Source organism: Accipiter gentilis, chromosome 17, assembly GCF_929443795.1.
Source record: "Accipiter gentilis chromosome 17, bAccGen1.1, whole genome shotgun sequence".
NCBI classification, from domain to species: Eukaryota; Metazoa; Chordata; class Aves; order Accipitriformes; family Accipitridae; genus Astur; species Astur gentilis.
The window spans coordinates 4,290,331-4,313,122 of record NC_064896.1 but is presented as its reverse complement, the minus strand read 5'-3'; the positions used below and the strand labels follow the sequence as shown (position 1 = coordinate 4,313,122).

General features: G+C 52.6%; 3 protein-coding genes across 4 annotated transcripts; 1 reads left to right on the top strand and 2 right to left on the bottom strand.

Annotated features, from left to right (window-relative positions):
- Window positions 1–269: 269 nt before the first annotated feature.
- On the bottom strand, window positions 270–18,971 carry FAM110D (family with sequence similarity 110 member D). Its single transcript, XM_049819664.1, has 2 exons — window positions 18,926–18,971; window positions 270–1,801 (listed from the first exon to the last, which is right to left on the bottom strand). The coding sequence occupies exon 2, from the start codon at window positions 1,670–1,672 to the stop codon at window positions 632–634; it is 1,041 nt and encodes a 346-aa protein (XP_049675621.1). The 5' UTR covers window positions 1,673–1,801; window positions 18,926–18,971; the 3' UTR covers window positions 270–631.
- PDIK1L (PDLIM1 interacting kinase 1 like) lies at window positions 9,489–18,547 on the bottom strand. Of its 2 annotated transcripts, none has more exons than XM_049819666.1 (3): window positions 18,462–18,547; window positions 15,914–16,215; window positions 9,489–13,174 (listed from the first exon to the last, which is right to left on the bottom strand). In XM_049819666.1, exons 2-3 carry the CDS (start codon window positions 16,196–16,198, stop codon window positions 12,434–12,436), a joined length of 1,026 nt encoding a protein of 341 aa, XP_049675623.1. In that variant the 5' UTR covers window positions 16,199–16,215; window positions 18,462–18,547; the 3' UTR covers window positions 9,489–12,433. The 2 variants fall into 2 exon arrangements, with proteins under 2 accessions (XP_049675623.1, XP_049675622.1); XM_049819665.1 differs by having other exon boundaries at window positions 15,914–17,341; window positions 18,462–18,534.
- Window positions 16,613–22,792, top strand: LOC126047263 (guanine nucleotide exchange factor subunit RIC1-like; the record flags this gene model as incomplete). Its single annotated transcript, XM_049820669.1, has 3 exons — window positions 16,613–16,667; window positions 18,129–18,301; window positions 22,304–22,792. Coding segments are annotated over exons 1-3 (717 nt in total), but the record flags the coding sequence as incomplete, so codon positions are not given.

Here is a 22,792-nt window from a genome sequence, read left to right as displayed (position 1 = left end):
GTGCTTTCTTTGCCCTTGACCCCCCCCCCCCGCCAGCCCCGTCACCCCTGGAGCAGCACGACCCCCACGGTGGGGATGGGGATCTGTTACCCCCCACCCTGAAGCATCCCCCCCCCAAACCCGGGCTCTGCCCGCGCAAACCACACACACTGCCAGGCTAGAAAAAAACCGACGAAAATCAAGTTTATTGAGCGCTGCGCTGGCCTCAGCAGCCCCTTTTCTGGGGAGGAGGGGGCTGTGGGGTGGGCACTGCCCGTGATGGTGGGGGGGGTCAGGCTCTGCCCACCCTCCCCAGTCTGCAGCTGGTGCAGGACACGATGGAGGCTGTGGGCCCATCCCACCACCTTGGGCTGGAGACAGGGAGGATGGAGAAAATGGGTCACAGCAGGGGACAGCAGCCTGCCAGCCCTGGGGTCAAGGAGGGAGTCACCCAGGGGACCCCCTTCCCCTCAGGAACCCCCACCCCTGGGTCTGGGGTAGACCTGGTGGCCCTCCCAGCCAGCAGCAGCCCCACGGCATGAGGACCGTGGATGCCACCAGCCCATCGGCCGCGTTCACCGAGGGCGAGGGGCCACGTCCAGCCAAACGGGAACCACACGGACGTCCTCGTCCCCTGCCAGGCTGTCTCCGCTCAGACGGTGGATTCCTTGGCGGCCGCCCAGGCTTTCTGGCAGCCGTAGAGCCACTTGATGACGCGGGCATTGCGTTCCACTACCGAAACGGTGGAGCCAAGCCGGGCATCCTGCTCCTCCTCACCTGGCCCCACGTTCCCCTCGCTGCCCTCCGAGGCCTGCCCAGGCTCCGACTCGCAGGAACCGGGATGCCGAGTCGAGGCGTTGTCCCAGCCCGCTGGTCCGAACCTCTCCTGTCCCAGCAGCTCCACCAGTGCCCGGTCCAGCCCGCAGTAATTAAAGAACCGCTCCTTCTCCGAAAGCGGCAGGGAGACGCGCAGAGCCAGCGCCTGCTTGCCGGGGGGCTCGGGGGGCTGCGCCATGGGGCTGCCGGGCAGAGGGAAGATGCCACCGCCGCCACCGCCGCCGCTGCTGGCACCCGGCGTCCTCACCTCCTCCTTCTCCGCGGGCACCCACAGCATGGGGGTCTCGGGGCTCAGGGGGGCCGGCGGCCCCTCACCCAGCCCCCTGGCTGGGGGGGAGCTAGGGGGCTTGTCTCTGAGGGGTCCCTGGAAGAGGCGTCGCACCAGCCCGGAGCCCTTGGCATTTTCCTTGTCGCCACCTGGACAGTCCCGTTTCTGCCGGTAGATGATGAGGGAGTCGGGTCTCAGTAGGCGTCTGCTGCCGGTCCGGCGCGATACGGGGGACTGGGGGCATGGCAGCTTCCTGGGACCCTCCCGGCTCAGCTCTGAGCCCTGACACAACTCGTTACACTGCTGGCGGGCGAGGAGGCGCCGGCTGCGGGGGGAGAACCGGGGCGAGCAGCTTCGCAGCGCCGGCTCCTGCCGGCTGTTGATGACCTGCTGGGATTTGACGTATTTGGCCTTGTCAGCCTCCAGCCGCTCCACGGCACTGGGTCTCCGGCCCCCGCTGCCCCCCGACTCCTGCGGACACTCGGGGCCTCGGTTCAGCCAGGCCAGGGGGGAGCTGCGGCCGCGGGCCACGAGGCGCAGGTTGCTGGAGGTGCAGACGGCAAGAGGGGGGCTGCTCAGGGGTACCATTGCCCCCCCAACCCCAAAATTGCACCCCTGGTTTTTCTGCTCCCCTCCTGAGTGGCTGGGGGTGGGGGGGGTGTCCGGTGCTGCGGCTGGGGAGGTTCACGAAGCTTCACACGGATCCTGGATTCAGCCCTGGGAGGAGAGAGGAGAGTTGGGGTTAATGCTGAGGATGCAGAAGTGGCAGGAGGAGGATGGGGGGGTGAAGCAGAGCTTGAGGGGGGGGATCCCCTCAACCCCACGCCAAGCAACCCGGCAGCAGGCAGCGAGCCCTGCCAGCCCAGGCAGGAAGAATCCACGGGCAGGAAGAGAGAAGCGCCGAGCATCCGCCGGCTTTACCCGCATCCCAGGAGCAGCTTCCAACAGGAAAAAATACCGGAGCCCGGCCACCTTATCTTTCCGAGTGCAGGGACAAGAACAAATCCTGTGCGCAGGAGAGCTGGCGAGCTGCCCCAGCTGGGCCCGTGCCTGGTGGCAGCAGGGCAGGGGCCGGGGGATGTTTTGGGGTCTCCGTGCCGTGCTCCCCACTGTCAGGCCAGGCTCGGCTGCCTTGGAGGGAAGGTACCTCTCCTGCTCGATGCGTGGGGGGCCATGGAGCAAAGGGGCTTTTATTAGCCCTGGGGCGCGATGGCTCTTGCTCAGCTGTACCCGAGCATCCGTGCGGGTCTGGGCTGTGAATCCGGCAGTGGAGGTGGGAGCTGGGGGAAGGGGGTCCGGAGCCTGAGCCGAGGGCTGTAAATGCCCAAAGCAGATGGTTTTGCTGAGCAAAAGAGGCCCGAATGGCCATGAGGAGCCACCCTATTGCCAGCAGCTGACCCAGCACCGCAGCCTCCTCAGGTGACAGCAGGGACACGGGGTCGGGCAGAGCAGGACTCACGAGACAGCAAACAGCCCGGGAGCCCTCTGCCCATGCACAGCCCATGGGCTCCGTGGCTGATGTACAGATGGGGAAACTGAGGCACACCGTTTGTCTGGTCCTGCGCTCCCAAGGGATGAGCTCCCCAGCCTCCCGTGGTGCCGGGCAGAGCTCCGCTGCCACTCAAGGGAAGGTGCCTTCAGCACACGGTCCCGTCACCCACTGGCTTCACCCCGGCAGAGCCGGCGTGCCCGGGATGCAACTGCCCGTACCCGTACCAGTGCGCCTGCACGCTGCCCAGCCCAGCACCGCTGCCAGGATCCGTGCCCAGCCACTGGGCTCGGCAGGCGGAGGATGCTCTCGCTCACCTGAGCCCACACAGGGATGCAGGGATGGGATGCAGGGATGCTCCAGTCTCACTCAGCTCCTGCCCCTCTGGCTGCTGGCAGCAAACTGAGCCTGGAGGCTGCAGGAGCCTCATATAGAGGTTGAGGAAGAGGAAGAGCCACCCCATTAACCCTTACCAGCCCAGCCCCATCAGCAGCAGCCCACCCTGCCAGCATGTGCCCCAGCCCAAGCCTTCACACCGCAGAGCCCTGCCTCTACCCAGCCAGCATTAACCCTCCTTCTCCTGCAGCTCCAGCTCACCACTGCCAGCTCTTCTCCTCCCTCCACCTCCTTACGGGAACCTGGCTGGGATTTTGGGATCCGCAGCAGAGATTTCTGCCTCCTCCCAGGCGGGACTGAGTCTCTGTGTCCCTCCAGCACACAGGGCATCAGGAACGGGACAGGGAAACCATGCCCATTCCAGCAGCTTCTCTTTCTTCATCCCCCCCAAGATGCTGGGCGCAGCTCAGGAGCAGGAGCCCGCCACAATCCCCTTCCCCAGGATCCTGCCCTGGCCAGCAAAGAAGAAGAAGGGAGGAAAGGTCCTTCTGGCAGTTTCTCCGTTGGTGGCGAAAGGGTCAAAGCCAGCCCCGAGCCAGGCCCGTTCCTGTCTCCTCTTCCCCCCGGGAAGGGCTGTAAATTGCAGGAAGCCACAACAGGCTGGAGCTGGCCCAGGGGTTATTTTTACCGCTGCCCTCTCCCCTTCCCGAAGGCCGTGCACTCCCATGGGGGCAGCCCCCGGTCCCCCTCCATCCCCAGCGCCTGCCTGGGGGGCTGCGAACGTGGCACCGCAGCAGCTGGAAAGGGGGGGAAGGACATGCTGCACCCCGAGCTGGGCTCCCAGCACATTGGAGCGGGGATGGAGAAAGCCCCCAGTGCTCCCTAGGGACCCCCCCCAGCTCCTTCCATCCCTCTTGCAACCAGTATGGATGGAGAGCTGGGGTACAGCTCAGCCCAGGCTGCTTGCAGGGACTCAGGGGATCGGGAGGTTCCAGTGGGGACAAAGTCATGGCATTCATCCCGGGACTCGTAGGCCAGGGCGCTCCGTCCCTGGAGGAGAGGGGACCCGACCCCGAGCACCGCTGGCCCCCACCCCAGTTCCTTCCTGCGGTGCCGCTGCTGGGGAGCCAGTGCCGGGAACCGGGGCTGGGTCGGCATCCAGCACCTCCCTGCACAACGGCACTGATGCCAGAAAGGGGCCGGGGCCAGGACAAAAACGGAGGCTAAAATGGAGGCTGAATAGGATGAAAGCAGCCAGGGCTTGTCTGAGCTCTGCCAGGACCGGAAAAATTTCCAGTAAAAGCAAGGAAGGGACAAACCACCTATTCTATTCTAATAAACCTGGAGAGGAGCAATGCAGGCAGTTGTGCTTCCAGCAGCACTCCGGCTCTGTGTGCAGGATGCGGCCACGCCAGAGCAAATCCGACCATCTCCAGAGGAAGTTGGGGAGAAGGATGGGGACAAGAGATGGAGAAACCCATGGTAGCCCTGGGATCTGCCCGCAGGAAGACAGTGCCTGGGTTCCCACGCAGGAGAGGGGCAGCCAACAGGACCTTATTTTTAACTCTAGGCAACGTGAGTCACTGTTTATTAAGACAGGTTTTATTTTCCAAGCTGGAATCCTGGCAGCCATTCTGGTAAAGCCACAAGTGAGTAAGAGCAGCCTTGGATTCACCTTTCTCTGGCGGATCCAGGGTGCTCCCATGGGATGCTCCTACCCGAACGCCTGCCCCTGCCCCAGAGCGACCGCCCTCCTCTCCAGCTCTTCCTCGGAGCACTCGCCAAGCACTTACTGTTGAACTGTTATATTTGGATGAGGCAGATTCCCTTTGGGATACAAAAAGGGATGATTTGAGGGGCCTTTCCTGGCATCAGGCAGCTCCTGCTTCCCCTGTGGAGGTGATGGGGGTTTTGTCACTTCAACTTCTAGGAAGGGATTACCCAAGTAATCAGCCTCTTGTGAATGCCCCAGGTGGCTTTTCTTAGTCATGTGGATGCTCAAAGTCCCTTGTTTTTATTTAAGGTTACTCAGAGCTCTCACAAGGTGCTCTCTGCTCATCAGTGGGGCTCTGCTTTCCCTCTCCTCCCAGCTCACTGGGAAGCGAGCATGGTACCAGGCAAGCAAAGCAATCCCGGGAAAAACCCTGCCGCAGCTGGGGCCAGGTATGGAAACTTCCAGCCCTTGCAGTGGGTGAGAAAAGCCTGAGAAAGTCCTCAAAGGTCACGAGTCCCAGAGCACACACAGATCCTCCTTCCAAGACCATTTTTCAGAGCATGTCTAGCTCCCAGTTAAACAGCCCAGCTCCCGGCAAGCCCATTCTCCCTCCCAGCTCGTGGTAGGGCGGACACGGCCTTCTCAGCCCTGCTAATTACATCCCCACCCTATAACCCACACATTAGGCTTGAGGAGCAGCAGCAGAGCAGCATGGCCAGCGCAGGGCTCCCACCACAGCTCTGATGGATCCGGGCGAGCAGGCAGGAGAAGCCAGAGGCTGCCATGCCCACAGGCAGCAGGAGGGCTGAAGCCGGCTGTGTCCCATTCGGTCCTTTCCAGATGCATTTCTCCTTTAAAAATAAAAATAATTAAAAAAAAAAAAATCACTTTAACTCCACCGTGACCAGATGCAGACAGGACTGCAACACCTGATAACACAGCCATCTGTTTCTACTTGCCGGTTTACTTTCATAACCCACAAAAGCTCCTTCTGGTCTGAGGTCCATGCAAATGCCACCGCCCGGAGAGCAGCCCACGGGAGCTGGGTGGCTGCAAGCCAGAAAGGGCCCAGGGTGCAGGCGCTTTCCTTCGGGAGAGGCCAGGAGTGGAAGGCTTGCTATACAAGTTTAAAAATATCAAGGGCTCAAATGGGCATGAATAAATCTGAAACCAACACCTAATCTAAGGCAGCCACCCACAAGTTGGTGCAAGTAGAAACTAGACAGCAGCTGGGCCCAGAAGACGCTGAGGCTCCCATGGATGTTCATACCCCCAGTGGGGGCTTCAAAACCCACCGTGGGCGCCGGCCGGCCTTGCTGACTTCTGCCGGCTGCCCAGTGCCTGTGGAGCTGTCCTGGTTTCAGCTGGGATAGAGTTAATTTTCTTTCTAGTAGCTGGTATGGTGTTACGTTTTGCATTTAGTATGAGAAGAATGTTGATAATACTACTTTGCAACAACGGAAAACATCGGTGTGTTTACACCAAGTCAAGGATTTTTCAGCTTCTCATGCCCAGGCAGCAAGAAGGCTGGAGGGGCACAAGAAGTTGGGAAGGGGGCACAAGAAGTTGGGAGGCGACACAGCCAAGACAGCAGACCCAAACTGGCCAAAGGGGTATTCCATACCATGTGACATCATGCTCAGTATATAAACTGGGGGGAGCTGGCCTGGGGGGATCGCTGCTCAGGAACTAACTGGGCATCGGTCAGCAAGTGGTGAGCAACTGCATTGTGCATGACTTGTTTTGTATATTCCAATCCTTTTATTAGTACTGTCATTTTATTATCGTTACTATTATCATTATTAGTTTCTTCCTTTCTTTTCTATTAAACTGTTCGTATCTCAACCCACAAGTTTTACTTCCCCCCCCCCCCCCCGATTCTCTCCCCCATCCCACCGGGTGGAGGGGAAGTGAGCGAGCGGCTGTGTTGGTGCTCAGTTGCTGGCTGGGGTTAAACCACAATAAGGAGCAAAACAGGCCAGTACTGGGACCACAGGGACAGACAGGAAAGGCAGAGAGAGATGGAAGGCACTGCCAGGACTGAGGGAGGGCTCCCCAGGGTCAACAACGAGCATCTGGGCTGAACCCACCTCCTGCTTCAAGGGACATGCAAAGGTCTTTAGGTTGCATCTCTTTTTATCTCAAACCCCAGAGATTAAAGAGGCCTCTGAGCACTTGCAATTCTAGCAGCAGTTCTCCCTTTGCCCTCTTCAGGAGGACGCAAAGCAAGTCAGCTGTGTCCTCCAGCACCCCAGCCCAGCACACTTTACCTGGTGGAGTGTGGGATGGGAGCGGGGAATACGGGGCTGCCCCAAAGCGAGCGGCTGCATCTCCAACCACCACCAGCCCCACAGCTCAGCCCGGGGCCCCTGCGCTGGCCCCGGCTGCTCCTCATGAACTGCAGCCCTTATGCAATTGCTTTCTGCTTCAGGAACCCAAATAATCTGGAAATTCATCTGGGAACAAAGGGATTTCAGAAGAACGTGACCTGGGCCCCAGCTCCTCTCGCAGCGACGCAGTGGTGGTGCTGGCTCATCCTTCAGGTCACTCGACTTCTCCGTGCTTCGCTTGCTCTGCTTATAAGGGTCTGCGGTCTCAGGCTCCCCAAAAACGCTTACAGAGCTAATAAAGAGAGATCTGCAGCAGCTCAGTCTTGTATTTCCACCTCCCACCCCTCCCCAAACAGCGCAGATGGTCTGGACAGTTCGTGGCATTTCAGATACATCCCTCTTCCTTCATTGCACTTCAGAACAGAAATTGCACTTTGCATAAACGGCTCCCCAGCCCCTCCAACCGAAAAGGAAACTAAACAGTCAGCGCTCAGCAGTGCCCATTAAATAGAGTTTGTGTTTAAATACTCCTAACTAGTTATCTGTGGGACAACTCCCTGCGTTCACCACAAAAACCACCAGTAAAGATTAAAAACACTTAACAATCAATACCCCATAGAAGGATTCACTGGATATGGGTGGAGCAAAGGGAAAAGCAACACAAAAATTCAGCTGTTTGTGCTGTCCGCAGTCCAAAGGCCACCTGAGCATGTGTCAGCTCAGCCAGCCACTGCACGGCAGGGGGGGGGGATAAAAAAAAAGTTGTTTCTCTGAAACAAGGGCACCCTTCCAAGGGGCGGGCAGGCGGCTGCTGGCTCCCCAAGACAGGACTTTTATCTCAACCACAAAGCAACATCTGCCATTACGCTGCACTTTGCGCAGGAGCAACGATTGGCTGGCACGAAGGAAAACTCTGTTTAAACCAACACAAAGTGAAAATACAAACAAGGCGAGTTCCCAAGCCCAGTGCTGTAGAGCGGGGATTGCCTAGCCAAGCCCTGCCCAAGGAAACAGGCTGGGCAAGCTGGAGCCCAAGGCCTCGGCATTCTGCAGAAAAAAGGAAAATAAAGCAAAGGTTGGGTTATTCCAGCTGAGACGCAGCCTTAGTTACATCTAATTTCTGCACCAGTGCATTTCCTTGGAGATTTTTTTCCCTCCGCTATGGACTAGATATATTTCAAGTATGTAGGCTTAGTTTTCTTCGTTTTGCGGGGGAGGAATTTAGCTTGTGTCTATATTTGAAAACACCACTCTTGCAACTAATCAAATATGTGTGACCTTCTCCTTTAATTAAGGTGCTTATCCTTTAATAAAAAATAATCTAAATTTCAATCCCTTTCTCTTTTGCAATGACTGCATTGATTTACGGGTTTAACCACACAGCTCCTGCCAGGTGGGGAATCTGCTGATTTCTGGCACCAGGATTCGCAGGAATCCACGGGCAACAATGCATGGCACGCAGGAGATGACTGGGCTTGGGTTTGTTGCGGGGGTAAGAAATGGCAAGACAAAACAATTTACAGCATTTCCAGTTTGCACTATACCCACTCCCAGTCTGCACAACCCTTTGTTCCAGAGCACTGTTAATTAAAACATGCAAACGACTCCTAGGCTCTTGTAGCACGCAGAAGTAATAGTGTTTCCTCACATTTATTTCTAAGGTTTCTTGGGGCATGTGAGACCAGCAAGCCCCTGTCCCTCACAAACCTCCAGACCATTTACACCCAGTTCAGCCCCAGCAGCCTGCACATGCCTGCTCCTCCACCAGCTCCAGCCGAAGCCAGCAGCGCTCGGCCCTCCTACGCAGGAGGGAAACCCAGCAGAGCACACATTAGCTGGGCTGCCTTCAGCCCTCTGCACAGGGGGGACAACGAGGTTCACCCACAGAACGAGGGCTGGCAGCTTTCTGAGTGAAATTCTACCCCGACAAAGGCAGGAACTAGAGGGGAAAGGCTCGCTGCAGCAAGAGGAGCATCAGTGCCCAGGAGAGCAGCAACATCTACCTACAGCCTCAAAAATCCAGCAGTACCAGTAGCAGGGTAGGCAGAGCCTGCCAGAGATTCCCTTACAGCCCAGGGTAGTACTCAGTCTGCTTGTAATAACAACTTCAAGCACATACTGAATGCAAGAATGCTGCTTTTAGTCTTTAATCCCCTCTTTGAAAACGAGGTACACCCAGAAGAAGAGCACTGTTTTGATTCTTCAAGGGCTTGGCAGAAGCCGCAGGACCCACACAGACATGGCTCACTTCAAGTGGTCCAGGAGCCAGCTCTGTTTTCACATCCAGTTTGGCCTCCCTCTGTCAAATCCTCCAGCAGTGGAAGTTTGGCACTGCCACTACCCACAGACGATGAGCAGCACAGCTATTAGCCAACCTAGCACCTTTTACAAGCTTAAGATCACTTACAGTGTGACTGTGAAGTATTACAGCTTACTTCTGTCCTAGCACAGCAAATAAACCCTTCTGCAGCTTTGCTCACAGCTAGATGACACTGCACTGAGAAGAAAGCATTTCTCTGTAGAAAGGTCAGAAACTTCATTGAAATTCAGATTTTATTTCAAAAACAGTCATGAACTTAATAAATTACACAATAAATTTCCTCATTATAAATTCTCCATAAAATATATTTTACAGTTTTTAAAGAAAGATTTGGAAAAAAAAAATCTTTTCTGAGTGCTGAAAAGTATCTTGACTTTGTGTCACGCTGGTGAGTAACTCCATAGCTGCTACAACAATTTGATTTATCAAAGGTTTTAAAACAAAGACCTCAGACAACAGAAATCAAACAGAACACAGACCTCGAGGACTACCATTCAGTGTTAACCAAGGAAACACTCAAGTGTCACCCAACAGCAAGGCTAAGCACCATGAGAGGGATTTCAGGTACCCCCACCCTTTAAAGTGGCAATCAGTGCAAAGAAACACTTTGGGAGTCAAAAAACCCAAAACCTTCCTGTGCCATTCACTCGTTTCTGCACTGCAGGCAGGCAGCACATTTGGTGTGCATCCTTTGAAATACCTCAGAGGAGAATCAGATGATTTGCAAAGTGCCTTAGAGGTAAGTAGTATTATTCTGCAGTAGGATTCATACTTCAAGATAATACAGTTGATTCTGACTTTGGTGGGCAAGAGAGAAGGAAGTTCGCAAGGTATTTTTAAAAAGATCAAGTTTAACAAGGGAAAGTGATATACCCTCTTAAAACTTTACTCATCAAATGACCACACTGAAACATAAGTACTGTGAAACAGTATTGGCACAGACAGCGACAGGTTTGTTTTCCTCCTTTCAGTAACAAGCTGAGGCTTCAGTTGTACTGAAGTCAGTTAAAACATGAGAACAAACAGATCTCCCCTTCTAGAACACAAGAATAAATAGATCTCTCCCTATCATTGCTCACAGATAGGCTCCAAGTCATCTTTTATAGACTAAGCTCCCTGCAGGGAAAGAGCAACGCTGGGACATCCACATAGGCAACAGGCTGTATCCTTGGTACAACACAGCCGCCTCTGTCCCTGCCAACTGATGCTGAAGTGAGGCACTCTGCTGTAGTCAGGAACACTGTCTTCTAAAAGTTACTTCTCTAGCATCTTCTAACCAATCTACATTGTTTAGAGACAGCAAGGTGTATTTGTCCAAGAATCACTGTTTAGACAACTTGCCTTAAACGATAAAGTGAAGCAAAATAACAAGAATTAAGGACTAAGGCCCCATGGGTATCTGGCACCTGCTCTACACAGCACCAGGTAAGAACCACCTGTAGTCTGTAAAGCCTCAGAAGTTTGGTAGAATCAGAATCCTTTGCTTTTGGAAGAATAAAAAACCCCTATATTTTGTTTGTGCTGTTTATTCATACTCAGGCAGAATAAACCCTGACTGATCAGAACTGCTCTCAGCACTGAGAGGCAACAGTATCTGAGAAAAAAGTTATACAAGGAAATACTTATGGCAGTTTTCAGTTAAGTTTTGGGGAAAAAAACCCCAAACCATTAAATTGATTTTAAGAAAGCTGACCTTTGTTGCAGCTTTAAAGGCAATTTTTAAAGACTCTACTTTTTCCAAAAGGTCAAATTGATGAGAATGTTCTTGTGGGTGCAGGACTGTGACCTAAATGCTATACTATTACAAAGCAGCTTCTGTCTGCCGTATAGTGTCAGGTGGCTGCAGTGAAACCTCTCTTAGCATATCAGTCTGCTTCTGGGGAGTAAGAGCTGGGGATAAGCAGCCTTTCAACTACTTAAAAGCTTTCCATCCTATCATCCGTGCTTTTAAATAAATATTACTTCTTAAAACGGAGGAAAACAAATACAAAAAAATCAGCGAAGGTTGCCACACAAATCAAATACCTTTCACATACTGGTTACTGAGATTTCTCCCATATTTGAGAATAGGTGTGTTCTACAAGACAAATAGTCACTCCTTTATCTCCTCATCACTACCAGATTAGAAGCAGTGCCAGAAAGGAAGAGGCCATGACCAGTATTACTAGTCAGATTCAGTTAACAGGAAAACTGTGCTGCCACCATATTTTGAAGAATCTTAAAAATAACACTCTATGCTGCTGGATTCCCTCACCCACGTTTCCATAAACAAAGCCCACAGTACTCTGCTGTTATAAAACCTGAAGGTGCTATTGGATTATAGACAGACAGTAGAGAGCATGTTGTGAAACTGTAGATTAACTGATTAAAAGTATTTGATTATTAGAAGAAAGCAAAATCAAATGATTAATGAACTAGCCAACATGCTAGCACCTGATTGCATCCATTTTTAATTTGACTCCCTCAGTGACAAGCTCATTAAGCTGCAAGTGCTAAGCTTGGCCATGTCAGCACTTTAAAAAACTGCTGATCCCCTTGCATTGCATTTTTTGTCTACAAAGTCAAGTCTCAGACCCTACCTTTGACATTAGATAACAAAAATAAATAATAAAGTTATTCAGGCCTGGAGAAGAAGGAATGCTTCTCATCTATCTTCTTCACCTAGTTTTCTAGCAGACCACAATCATTCAGACCCATAGCAAATAATTTAAGAAAAGTGGCATACACTCCCAGTCACTCGTATACATAAATATATACACAGAATTACTTTACAAAGCCTGAAGATTTGCACTACCAGCATGCAAATCTCTTTTTTCCATAAGAGTTCCTAATACTGACATAGGAAACTGGAATGTACGAAATACTCCATGACATAGTGCTGGAAATCAAGTCTCAGCTCTTAAGACATCCCACCGCCAGCATACACAAACGAACATCGTCACATCTTACACTTGCATGTAAAATCCTGGTATTATACACATCAACGCATTGTTAACACAACGGCCAACTCACATTCGTATCATTTACGAAACTCAAAAAGAGATTCGTTTGGTAGAAACTACACCCTGCAGGTTTGAGTTCAGGCTCGTTTCTTTTACTGCCATTAAGTTGCACCATCAGTTAGGTGAGAAGCAGCTCTTATCGAGAGATGTCAGGCAGGTCACGTGTCCCAGCTGCTGTCTTTAAAAGCTATGTTAACTAATCGCAGTTCTAGCTCAAAAGCATCAGGTCGGTCCTGCGGGTTGGCAGCCAGCATTTCCTTAATCAGCTGTTTCATTCGAGCATTCATGGATTTTTTCTTTACGGGGATGAGCAGTTCCATTTTAGGGTTTTCTAGAAGCGCCTCTCCAACAGGGACGATTGCTGTCCCCTGCTTGACGTAACTCCCCAGAAGTTCTTTCTTTGTTTCCGTATCTATGAATGTGATTCTTTCCAACATTGCCCAGATTATAATTCCCAACGCAAAGATGTCTGCTTTGGCAGTGTAGTGTCCTTCCCAGACTTCGGGGGCCATATAGAAGTCAGTCCCACACGCAGTTGATAGAAAACACTTATTTACGTTGACTGGTTCCTCAGGATTCTGTCCTAAGGCTGAACATACTTTACTCAGCCCAAAATCAGCTACTTTCAGGGTAGGTTCCAAGTCACTAGCATCCATCCTGCTCTGAGATATCAGAATATTGTCGGGTTTGAGATCACGATGAATAATCTGATTTTTGTGCAGGAATGCCAGCGCGCTGCTGAGCTGAAGCATGAAACTGGTGTTGGTCTTGCGGTTCGGCTTTCGGGACAACAGATATTCATTCATGTCTCCTCCATCACAGAAATCCATTACAAACCAGAGGTAATAAGCACTTCTGGGGTCAAAGACTATTTCTCCCTTTAATGAGGTCTCTACAAGCTGCAACAAGGAAAAGAAACATAACTACCTGATGACCACAAGAATATAAAGATAAGATGGAAAAATGCATGAAGTTTGGATCTTCCTCTCGACAATCCAGAGAGCAAGATATTGCAACTAGTGAAAATAAAACTTTATGCAAAGTTTCTGATGTAAAAAACCAACAACAACAAACACAACACAGTGTTATTTGGCAGCCTCCTTATTTTCATGCACGCAAAGCGTATCAAGTTGACACTCCTGCCCAAAAGCTAGAGCTAGACCCAGATAACAGTATTTTGAAAGATATTGAGTGGCCATTGCTCTCCCATCTGTTTCAGCTGGACAGTGTCCCACCCCAACAAAGCCTGTCCCACCCATTCTGCTAACAACTTTAATGTATAAACAAACTCCATACAGTGCCAGGGGGGTCTATTTGTCCTCCACTGATGAAGCAGTGCCACAACAGATTTTCAAAGCCTATTCTCCATTCCTTACGCATTAATGTGTTCTAGCAAGTGTTAACACAGGATCCCTTAACTCAAGGGAACGCCAGTCTACAGGCACAGCTGAACAGCTGCTGCACATAACACTTTTCCCACCATCACCACCCACTAGCTATTTTCTAGAATACAAGCAGTGAGTAGCTTGAGCAGCCAGTTCTAACAGATGCTTCATACAAAAAGCAAAGTAAAACCAGCAGTCAGTTTTACTAATCCTGTTTACAAAACTACATATTTGCCTCTTCAGCTCCTCTGAGGTGGCTCTTGGCATGCTCTGGAAGGTAAGTCTCACAATTATTTCTGTTAGTAGTAAACCAATGTATACTGAACCAAATGTAGCTCCTACAGGCTTTCAAAAGTTAAGGTAGCTACTAATGTTTAGAGAGGCATTTTAAAGTGCCTTAAAAAGCAACCTCTTCCATCCAAGAGCAAAATTTCTACCAATTTATAGCTACCTTTAATTACAAGCACAGCTAGTACTCAAATGGGAACAACTTAAAACAGTAAATCCATGTTAGAACTAGAAAAATACATATTTAGGTCTTATAGTCAGTAACAGCGAGCTGAAGGTATCACAGGACAGCAGGGAGTCTCCTTTGTCAAGTGAGCACCCACACACAGCTCTCCCCTCCACATGGCTGTACAGAAGCTGTACTTACATCTCAGTTCAGAGCATTAAGACAACAAAATCCACTACCACGTCTGTGACAGTGGCAAAGCACCACAAGACTAGGCTAGTTTAGGACTCTTGCTTTACTGTCTTAGCTCAGCTGACACCAGCTAAGCACCTGCCTCAAAGCCCTTCAGGAGACACTAATACCCCCTCCCCGGCCAGCCTCCTCACACACTGCACCGGTTCAGCTCTGTAACGTAATATCACCTGGGGTGGGGAGAGGAGAGGGCAAGCCAAGGGAGATCTGATTTTCTCTATTTTAACACATGCTATTATAAACTGATCCCAGTCTCTTCAGAGTCAACTCAGCTCTGCCCTTTGCTCTTTGCTCTCTGGAGCAGGAAAACAATTTGTAGCGCTTGCACCAGACAGGGATCTATATGCTGCATTGTTAACAGGCACTACCATGAAAAAACAATGCTGCAGGTGATCCGAAAGCTCTCCCCCACCTTGCAGTTCCACCCTGCTTTTTTCAAGCTCCTCCCTGTACAGCTGTCCACAAGTTTGATGCAATCTCTCACAGAGCCACTCATGACTAGGAAGGTAAGGCACTAATTTCTCCCACAGGAGCTAGCCAGTATTATTTTACCCCAATCCCTTCACGAAAGCAGGTCAGTAACAACTACCAAGCTACAGCAAGTTTACAAAGGCAAGAATCCTCCTTCTCAGGCTCGTACAGCGGCACAACGGCATCTGGACAGCCCTGAAGGGTTGTCAGATGAGTGTTCACTAACAAAAGGTCCTACATTAGACATGCAAGAATGACAACAATAAAAACTGAAATGATAAAAGCTGACTAAGGATAACACAATAAACGTTGAGCGGGCTACTGACTTTTTAAACTAGAGACACAAATTTCTGCCATGGGATGATTTATAGTTGGGGCAGCTTCTTGACAAGGGAATGAATCAGATTATCCGTAGAGTCTTTCCAGAGCTACTTAATTCTTCAAAAATATGCATCTTCAAACTTAAAGGCGACTTAAAGGACACTTTCAGTAGTCATACAGGGCAAGCAATATTTATTCCCTTATTTATCAAACCTTTACCTCTCTTGGAAGAGATTAATAGTTATTTATTCAAAAAAGAAAATGGCTCACCACACACTACCAATTGCTCATTATTTCTGAAAGAATTTTAAGTGTTGGCTTCCTAAATCAAGATGGTTACTTCCTCTTCCAAGGACATCCGAGATTAAGAAATTCTTCGGAGCTCTGTCTCAAAACATTAGTACAGGTCTGCTCATTAACTCTGCAGGAGGGCTTCTATCAAGTAATACAACAGCCTACACCTCCCTTCTGCTTTACCTGTGGCATTTCCTTAAATTATCAAAGCAGATTTGCATTAAAAAATCACGGAGTCTTTTAGAGTGGCATGGCTTCAAACTACAAGATACAGGTGACTGTTCAATAGATACGCTCTTTTAAAGATACAGAATAATTTTTGGGTGTCAACAGTGCAAACAATACCCTCTCCTAACCAAGCATACCTCAAAAAAAAAAATCACCATAGCTGCCCACCTCCTTCCCTCCCAGCTACACATCCATATTAATTACTTCCACCCCATTACCTCAGCTTCATGTACCTGTAAATAAAGGGAGGAACTGGAGCCATGGGACATCTTCTGCACCATACCATCTTTCTGCAAGATGCACTCCTCCAGGTGAATGACGTTGGGATGCTGGCTCTTGATACTGCTAAGTGCCCAGAACTCACGCAGAGCTAGTTCCACGTTCTCTGGAGCATGGCACCGAATCTTTTTCACCGCGACCCGTGCAGAGGTCTTCCTGACGACTGCTTCGTACACCACACCATAACTGCCACGACCAACCTCCCGTATTAGATCGTACTTAGGCTGGCTACTCACCATCTTCAAGATCAAGGGTTCTGGGGAAGGGGGAAAAACCCACAGAACTAAAACTTATGAACAAGAACTGGGCTGTATTTTCCCCCATAGGGCTTGGTGCAGCAATATCAGGCCTATCAATACCCTGCAATTAACAGGCCAGCGGCTCCGAGCGTTACCCTGAACGCAACGCTGCATTCAAGAGCCAGAACATTCTAGAAGCTATCCTGTAAACCTGTACCTGTTGCCATGGACTAGTTAAAAGTGAATTACATCATTTTGGTGGGACTATTAAGATTTCAAATACAGCCCAGTTTTCAAGGTGGCAGCAATTCAAACCTAGACTTGCATTGTGCTGAGACAGGACTGTTGTGTATGCTCCTGCTCCTTTCTCTCAGTGACTTCCGTGAACATCTGTGGGAATAATAGTATGGTACCATGCCCTCCATCCACGCCTGGGATAGCAGAGGAGAGGTTCTAGTTGAAGCCTGCGGTTGGGCAGTAACAGATTTAATTAACACTGCCTTTTATGGAGGTGACTGCATAAGTAAATGTTTCTGTTATAGCTTAGTCATTAAATTCTTTTAGTAAGACAAGAGGATGCTTCAGATCGCTTCCGATTTATTTTTTTAATATTACTATGACTTTTCACCTAGTCTCCTCTGAATGAGGAGCCTACAGTTACAAAAAGTTAAAAAGGGTAACTGATTGCAGAAGCTTGTACCCAGCATCTAACTTTCACTTTTGCTCAACAGGGAAAGGACAAAATTTAAGATATTGCTCTGTAAGTAAAACAAAAGACACACACACACACACACAAAACAAGCCACCAAACACTGCTACAGATTTATGACCCTCCCTGCACACTTCCCTGCAAGATTACAAACCAAAACACACCAGCACCACCTTTACACAAACAACCAAAATGGGACACTGACTATAGACAGAAAAAAAGCTTGGCTAGCCAATTATCACTGGTCAAACAGAACGAAACACAAAAATAATAATAAAAAAAAAAGTCACAGCTAGCATAGCAGAACTAAAAGTTCGTAAGACTGCCAGTGACAAATGTAATTCTCTTTATGTCAGTAAACCAGGCAATAAGGACCACATCAAAACAGCCTGTTATTAGTAGGAAGCTTTCAATTATTTCCACTGTTTTAGGTACTTTTTTTTTTTTTTTAGAAAAAAGAAAAAAAAAGAAAAAGAGAGAGAAAAAGAGGTATCATCAGTCTCAGGGCAATGCTACACAGACATTTTAACCTTGCAGCAAAGTTCTGTGATAAACATTTACAAGAACATTTTGAACTCAAGTGTGATGTGCCCAAGAAACACATTACCATGAGATTCTGCTCACAAGATGCATTGAGCCTGCACCTGTAGCAGGGCTATGAAGAACAGATTAAGATTACAGCCTGCACACTCAGATCTGATAGGCCAATAGCCCCTCCCATGCAGGGGAGAAGAGCAGGATCTGTAATCGCACCAGTGGCCAAATATTTCCTGAGGAAAAGATTGCGTTACTCAAACACCATCACATCAGGTTCAAAATGAGCAGAAAATGTCCTCCCATGTCCAAAGTCAGTTAGCTCCGTGCTGTTACCAGACAGGATCTGTCATTCTGCCAAGCGTTGGGGTTGCTACCTGCCTTCCTTTGCCCCCACAGTGGGCTAGGCTGGTCTGGAAACGCCACCGAGGTTTATTGCCCAACCCGATGAGAAGTGCCGCCTGCTCCCCAGGGCAGCGACCAGGGCAGCTCATGCCAAGCTGCAGGGCCCTGACAGAGGGACGGGCACAGGCCAGGCAGTGCAAAGCAAACAGGCCGGGCCTGCCCCTGCTCCCTCCTGCAGGCCTGGGAAGCTGCAGACGGCATCTCACAGGCTGCTTCGTTAGCAGCAATAATTACGGAATAGAATAATTACCCCCACCACTCCTCTTCGCCCTGCTCCTCCAGGGAGGCCCTACAAGCGGCTGTCACACCGGGACCCCCGACTGCGGACCTTGCTCCAGAGGGAAACCACCGAGACACGGCTCGCTTCGGGCGGAGGCCGGGAGCGAGGTCTCACCCCGTCAGCCGCGGCCCGAGGAGGGGGAGCCCGCCCCGGTGGGCCCTACCCGCCTCAGCAGGTACCAGGGCCCCCTCACAGCCCCGGCGCACACCTGGGGCGGAGATCCCCACCCTTGTGGGCCCGACGTAGGGTGGCCCTCACTATGACGCACCGGGGCGACCACCCAGACCCGCTCCCCGCCACCGAGCCGAGCCGGGCCGGACCAGGCACCGCGTTACCTCAGGGCCGCTACCGCGCTGCCTCCACCCGGCCGCCATTATAGGGCTCCCCCCCTCCCCTGCGCCGCCGCCGCCGCCACGCCCCCCCGCGGGAGCCACGCCCGCGCACCGCCTCTGCGCCCTCTGACTGGTCGGCGGCGAGGGGGAGCGGGAAGCGCGCGCCCCTCGGCCGGTAGGCGGGGCGGGTGGGGTGGGGGCGCGCGGGCGCGCGCGCGGGCGCGCGCGCGGGCGCCGTTCCCGCGCTGCCCCGGGGGCGCGCGCCGCCGTTGCAGCCACCCGTGCAAGGGGGTGAGCGGCGCTTTGTGCGTCCTCTTCCTCCCCCCCCTTTGCAATAACGGCCCTCCTCGTTTTTGGGGGTGTTTGTTGTGGGGTTTTTTTTTTGTTATTTTTGCTTAGTAATTCATTGCTTGGCATTAAGAAAAAAGAAAGAAAGAAAAAAAAAAATTCAGCGCAGTCCCTCGTACCTTTGTTTGCGCTCTGGCTTTGCGTGACAGTGGCCCAGAGCTGTCCCCTCTCTCCGTGCCCTGCTCTCTGCCATTGCCCCCTTTCCTCTGCAGGCTGCAGGGCCGGAGGTGCCCCCCATGGCCAGGAGTTGGGGGGCGCAGGGCTGCTGTCACGGTCCCCGCTGTCTCCTCAACCCATTGCGCAGCCATCACAGGGTCATTTTGGGAGAAGCCAGGGCCACCCGCCGTTCAGAGACCAAGCGGAGGCCGTTCAGATGCGCTCCCGCCAGAGCAAGTGCTCTCATACCTCTCCGGGGTTAATTGGAACGAGCCCGGGGGTGATTAGCGCCCTAGGGCCATGCCTAAGCTGCCCCAAGCCAATTAGAAGCCAACGAGTCCCTTGTGGGTTTTGAAAGCTGATTAGGGCATTACAACCCCTCCATTCCCGCGAATCCCCTTAATCGAGTCCAGAAGCAATTAGTTCATCAATGCCACCCCCAAGCAGGGCCAGCTCGTGGGCATGGGTGCACATCTGGGTACCCAACTTCTGGCTCCGGTCGGCAGCTGACCCCCGCGCTGCCCTCCTGAGCGCCCGGCCAGCCCTGCTTCCATGCCAACTCCTCCCTGGAAGAGCCCAAAGTGGTGAAACGGGGACGATTTTGCAAGATGTGCTTGGCCGGTCCCAGCACAGTCACTTGGTTGACATGCGAGCCTGCCCGGAAGGAGCACCCGAAACAGCTGCGGGGCTGCCCTGCCCTGGGGGGGGGCTGGCTGCAGCGAAAATGGGGCCTGTGCACCCATGCACCCCTCTACCCATGCACCCATGTACCCCTGGACTTGTGCACCCATGTACCCATGCACCCATGCACCCCTCTACCCATGCACCCATGTACCCCTGGACTTGTGCACATGTGCACCCATGTACCCGTGCACCCATGCACCCATGCAGCTGTGCACCCAGGTACTCATGTACCCCTGCACTTGTGCACTCACCCACGCACCCATGCACCCATGCAGGTGTGCACCCAGGTACTCATGTACCCCTGCACTTATGCACCCACGCACCCATGCACCCACGCACCCATGCAGCTGTGCACCCTGGTACTCATGTACCCCTGCACTTGTGCACTCACTTACCCATGCACCCATGCACCCGTGCAGGTGTGCACCCAGGTACTCATGTACCCCTGCACTTGTGCACTCACTTACCCACGCACCCATGCACCCATGCAGGTTTGCACCCAGGTACTCATGTACCCCTGCACTTATGCACCCACGCACCCATGCACCCACGCACCCATGCAGCTGTGCATCCTGGTACTCATGTACCCCTGCACTTGTGCACTCACTTACCCATGCACCCATGCACCCATGCAGGTGTGCACCCAGGTACTCATGTACCCCTGCACTTATGCACCCACGCACCCATGCACCCACACACCCATGCAGCTGTGCACCCTGGTACTCATGTACCCCTGCACTTGTGCACTCACTTACCCATGCACCCATGCACCCGTGCAGGTGTGCACCCAGGTACTCATGTACCCCTGCACTTGTGCACTCACTTACCCATGCACCCATGCACCCATGCAGGTGTGCACCCAGGTACTCATGTACCCCTGCACTTACGCACCCACGCACCCATGCACCCACGCACCCATGCAGCTGTGCACCCTGGTACTCATGTACCCCTGCACTTGTGCACTCACTTACCCATGCACCCATGCACCCGTGCAGGTGTGCACCCAGGTACTCATGTACCCCTGCACTTGTGCACTCACTTACCCACGCACCCATGCACCCATGCAGCTGTGCATCCTGGTACTCATGTACCCCTGCACTTGTGCACTCACTTACCCATGCACCCATGCACCCATGCAGGTGTGCACCCAGGTACTCATGTACCCCTGCACTTGTGCACTCACTTACCCACGCACCCATGCACTCATGCAGCTGTGCACCCAGGTACTCATGTATCCCTGCACTTGTGCACTCACTTACCCATGCACCCATGCACCCGTGCAGGTGTGCACCCAGGTACTCATGTACCCCTGCACTTGTGCACTCACTTACCCACGCACCCATGCACCCATGCAGGTTTGCACCCAGGTACTCATGTACCCCTGCACTTACGCACCCACGCACCCATGCACCCACGCACCCATGCAGCTGTGCACCCTGGTACTCATGTACCCCTGCACTTGTGCACTCACTTACCCACGCACCCATGCACTCATGCAGCTGTGCACCCAGGTACTCATGTATCCCTGCACTTGTGCACTCACCCACGCACCCATGCACCCATGCAGGTGTGCACCCAGGTACTCATGTACCCCTGCACTTATGCACCCACGCACCCATGCACCCACGCACCCATGCAGCTGTGCACCCTGGTACTCATGTACCCCTGCACTTGTGCACTCACTTACCCATGCACCCATGCACCCGTGCAGGTGTGCACCCAGGTACTCATGTACCCCTGCACTTGTGCACTCACTTACCCACGCACCCATGCACCCATGCAGGTTTGCACCCAGGTACTCATGTACCCCTGCACTTACGCACCCACGCACCCATGCACCCACGCACCCATGCAGCTGTGCACCCTGGTACTCATGTACCCCTGCACTTGTGCACTCACTTACCCATGCACCCATGCACCCATGCAGGTGTGCACCCAGGTACTCATGTACCCCTGCACTTGTGCACTCACGCACCCATGCACCCATGCACCCATGCAGGTGTGCACCCAGGTACTCGTGTACCCCTGCACTTGTGCACTCACTTACCCACGCACCCATGCACCCATGCAGCTGTGCACCCAGGTACTCATGTACCCCTGCACTTGTGCACTCACGCACCCATGCACCCATGCAGGTGTGCACCCAGGTACTCATGTACCCCTGCACTTATGCACTCACGCACCCATGCACCCACGCACCCATGCAGCTGTGCACCCTGGTACTCATGTACCCCTGCACTTGTGCACTCACTTACCCATGCACCCATGCACCCGTGCAGGTGTGCACCCAGGTACTCATGTACCCCTGCACTTGTGCACTCACTTACCCACGCACCCATGCACCCATGCAGGTTTGCACCCAGGTACTCATGTACCCCTGCACTTACGCACCCACGCACCCATGCACCCACGCACCCATGCAGCTGTGCACCCTGGTACTCATGTACCCCTGCACTTGTGCACTCACTTACCCATGCACCCATGCACCCATGCAGGTGTGCACCCAGGTACTCATGTACCCCTGCACTTACGCACCCATGCACCCACGCACCCATGCAGCTGTGCACCCTGGTACTCATGTACCCCTGCACTTGTGCACTCACTTACCCATGCACCCATGCACCCGTGCAGGTGTGCACCCAGGTACTCATGTACCCCTGCACTTGTGCACTCACTTACCCACGCACCCATGCACCCATGCAGGTTTGCACCCAGGTACTCATGTACCCCTGCACTTATGCACCCACGCACCCATGCACCCACGCACCCATGCAGCTGTGCATCCTGGTACTCATGTACCCCTGCACTTGTGCACTCACTTACCCATGCACCCATGCACCCGTGCAGGTGTGCACCCAGGTACTCATGTACCCCTGCACTTGTGCACTCACGCACCCATGCACCCATGCACCCGTGCAGGTGTGCACCCAGGTACTCATGTACCCCTGCACTTGTGCACTCACTTACCCATGCACCCATGCACCCATGCAGGTGTGCACCCAGGTACTCATGTACCCCTGCACTTGTGCACTCACTTACCCATGCACCCATGCACCCATGCAGGTGTGCACCCAGGTACTCATGTACCCCTGCACTTGTGCACTCACTTACCCACGCACCCATGCACCCATGCAGCTGTGCACCCA

Excerpts from the sequence above, each read along its gene's own strand:
- FAM110D (XM_049819664.1), bottom strand. The coding sequence starts at position 1,672 with ATGGTACCCCTGAGCAGCCCCCCTCTTGCCGTCTGCACCTCCAGCAAC.
- PDIK1L (XM_049819666.1), bottom strand. The coding sequence starts at position 16,198 with ATGGTGAGTAGCCAGCCTAAGTACGATCTAATACGGGAGGTTGGTCGT. Across the intron at positions 13,175-15,913 it reads GTTCCTCCCTTTATTTACAG|CTTGTAGAGACCTCATTAAA; the intron begins GTACATGAAGCT and ends TCCTTGTTGCAG.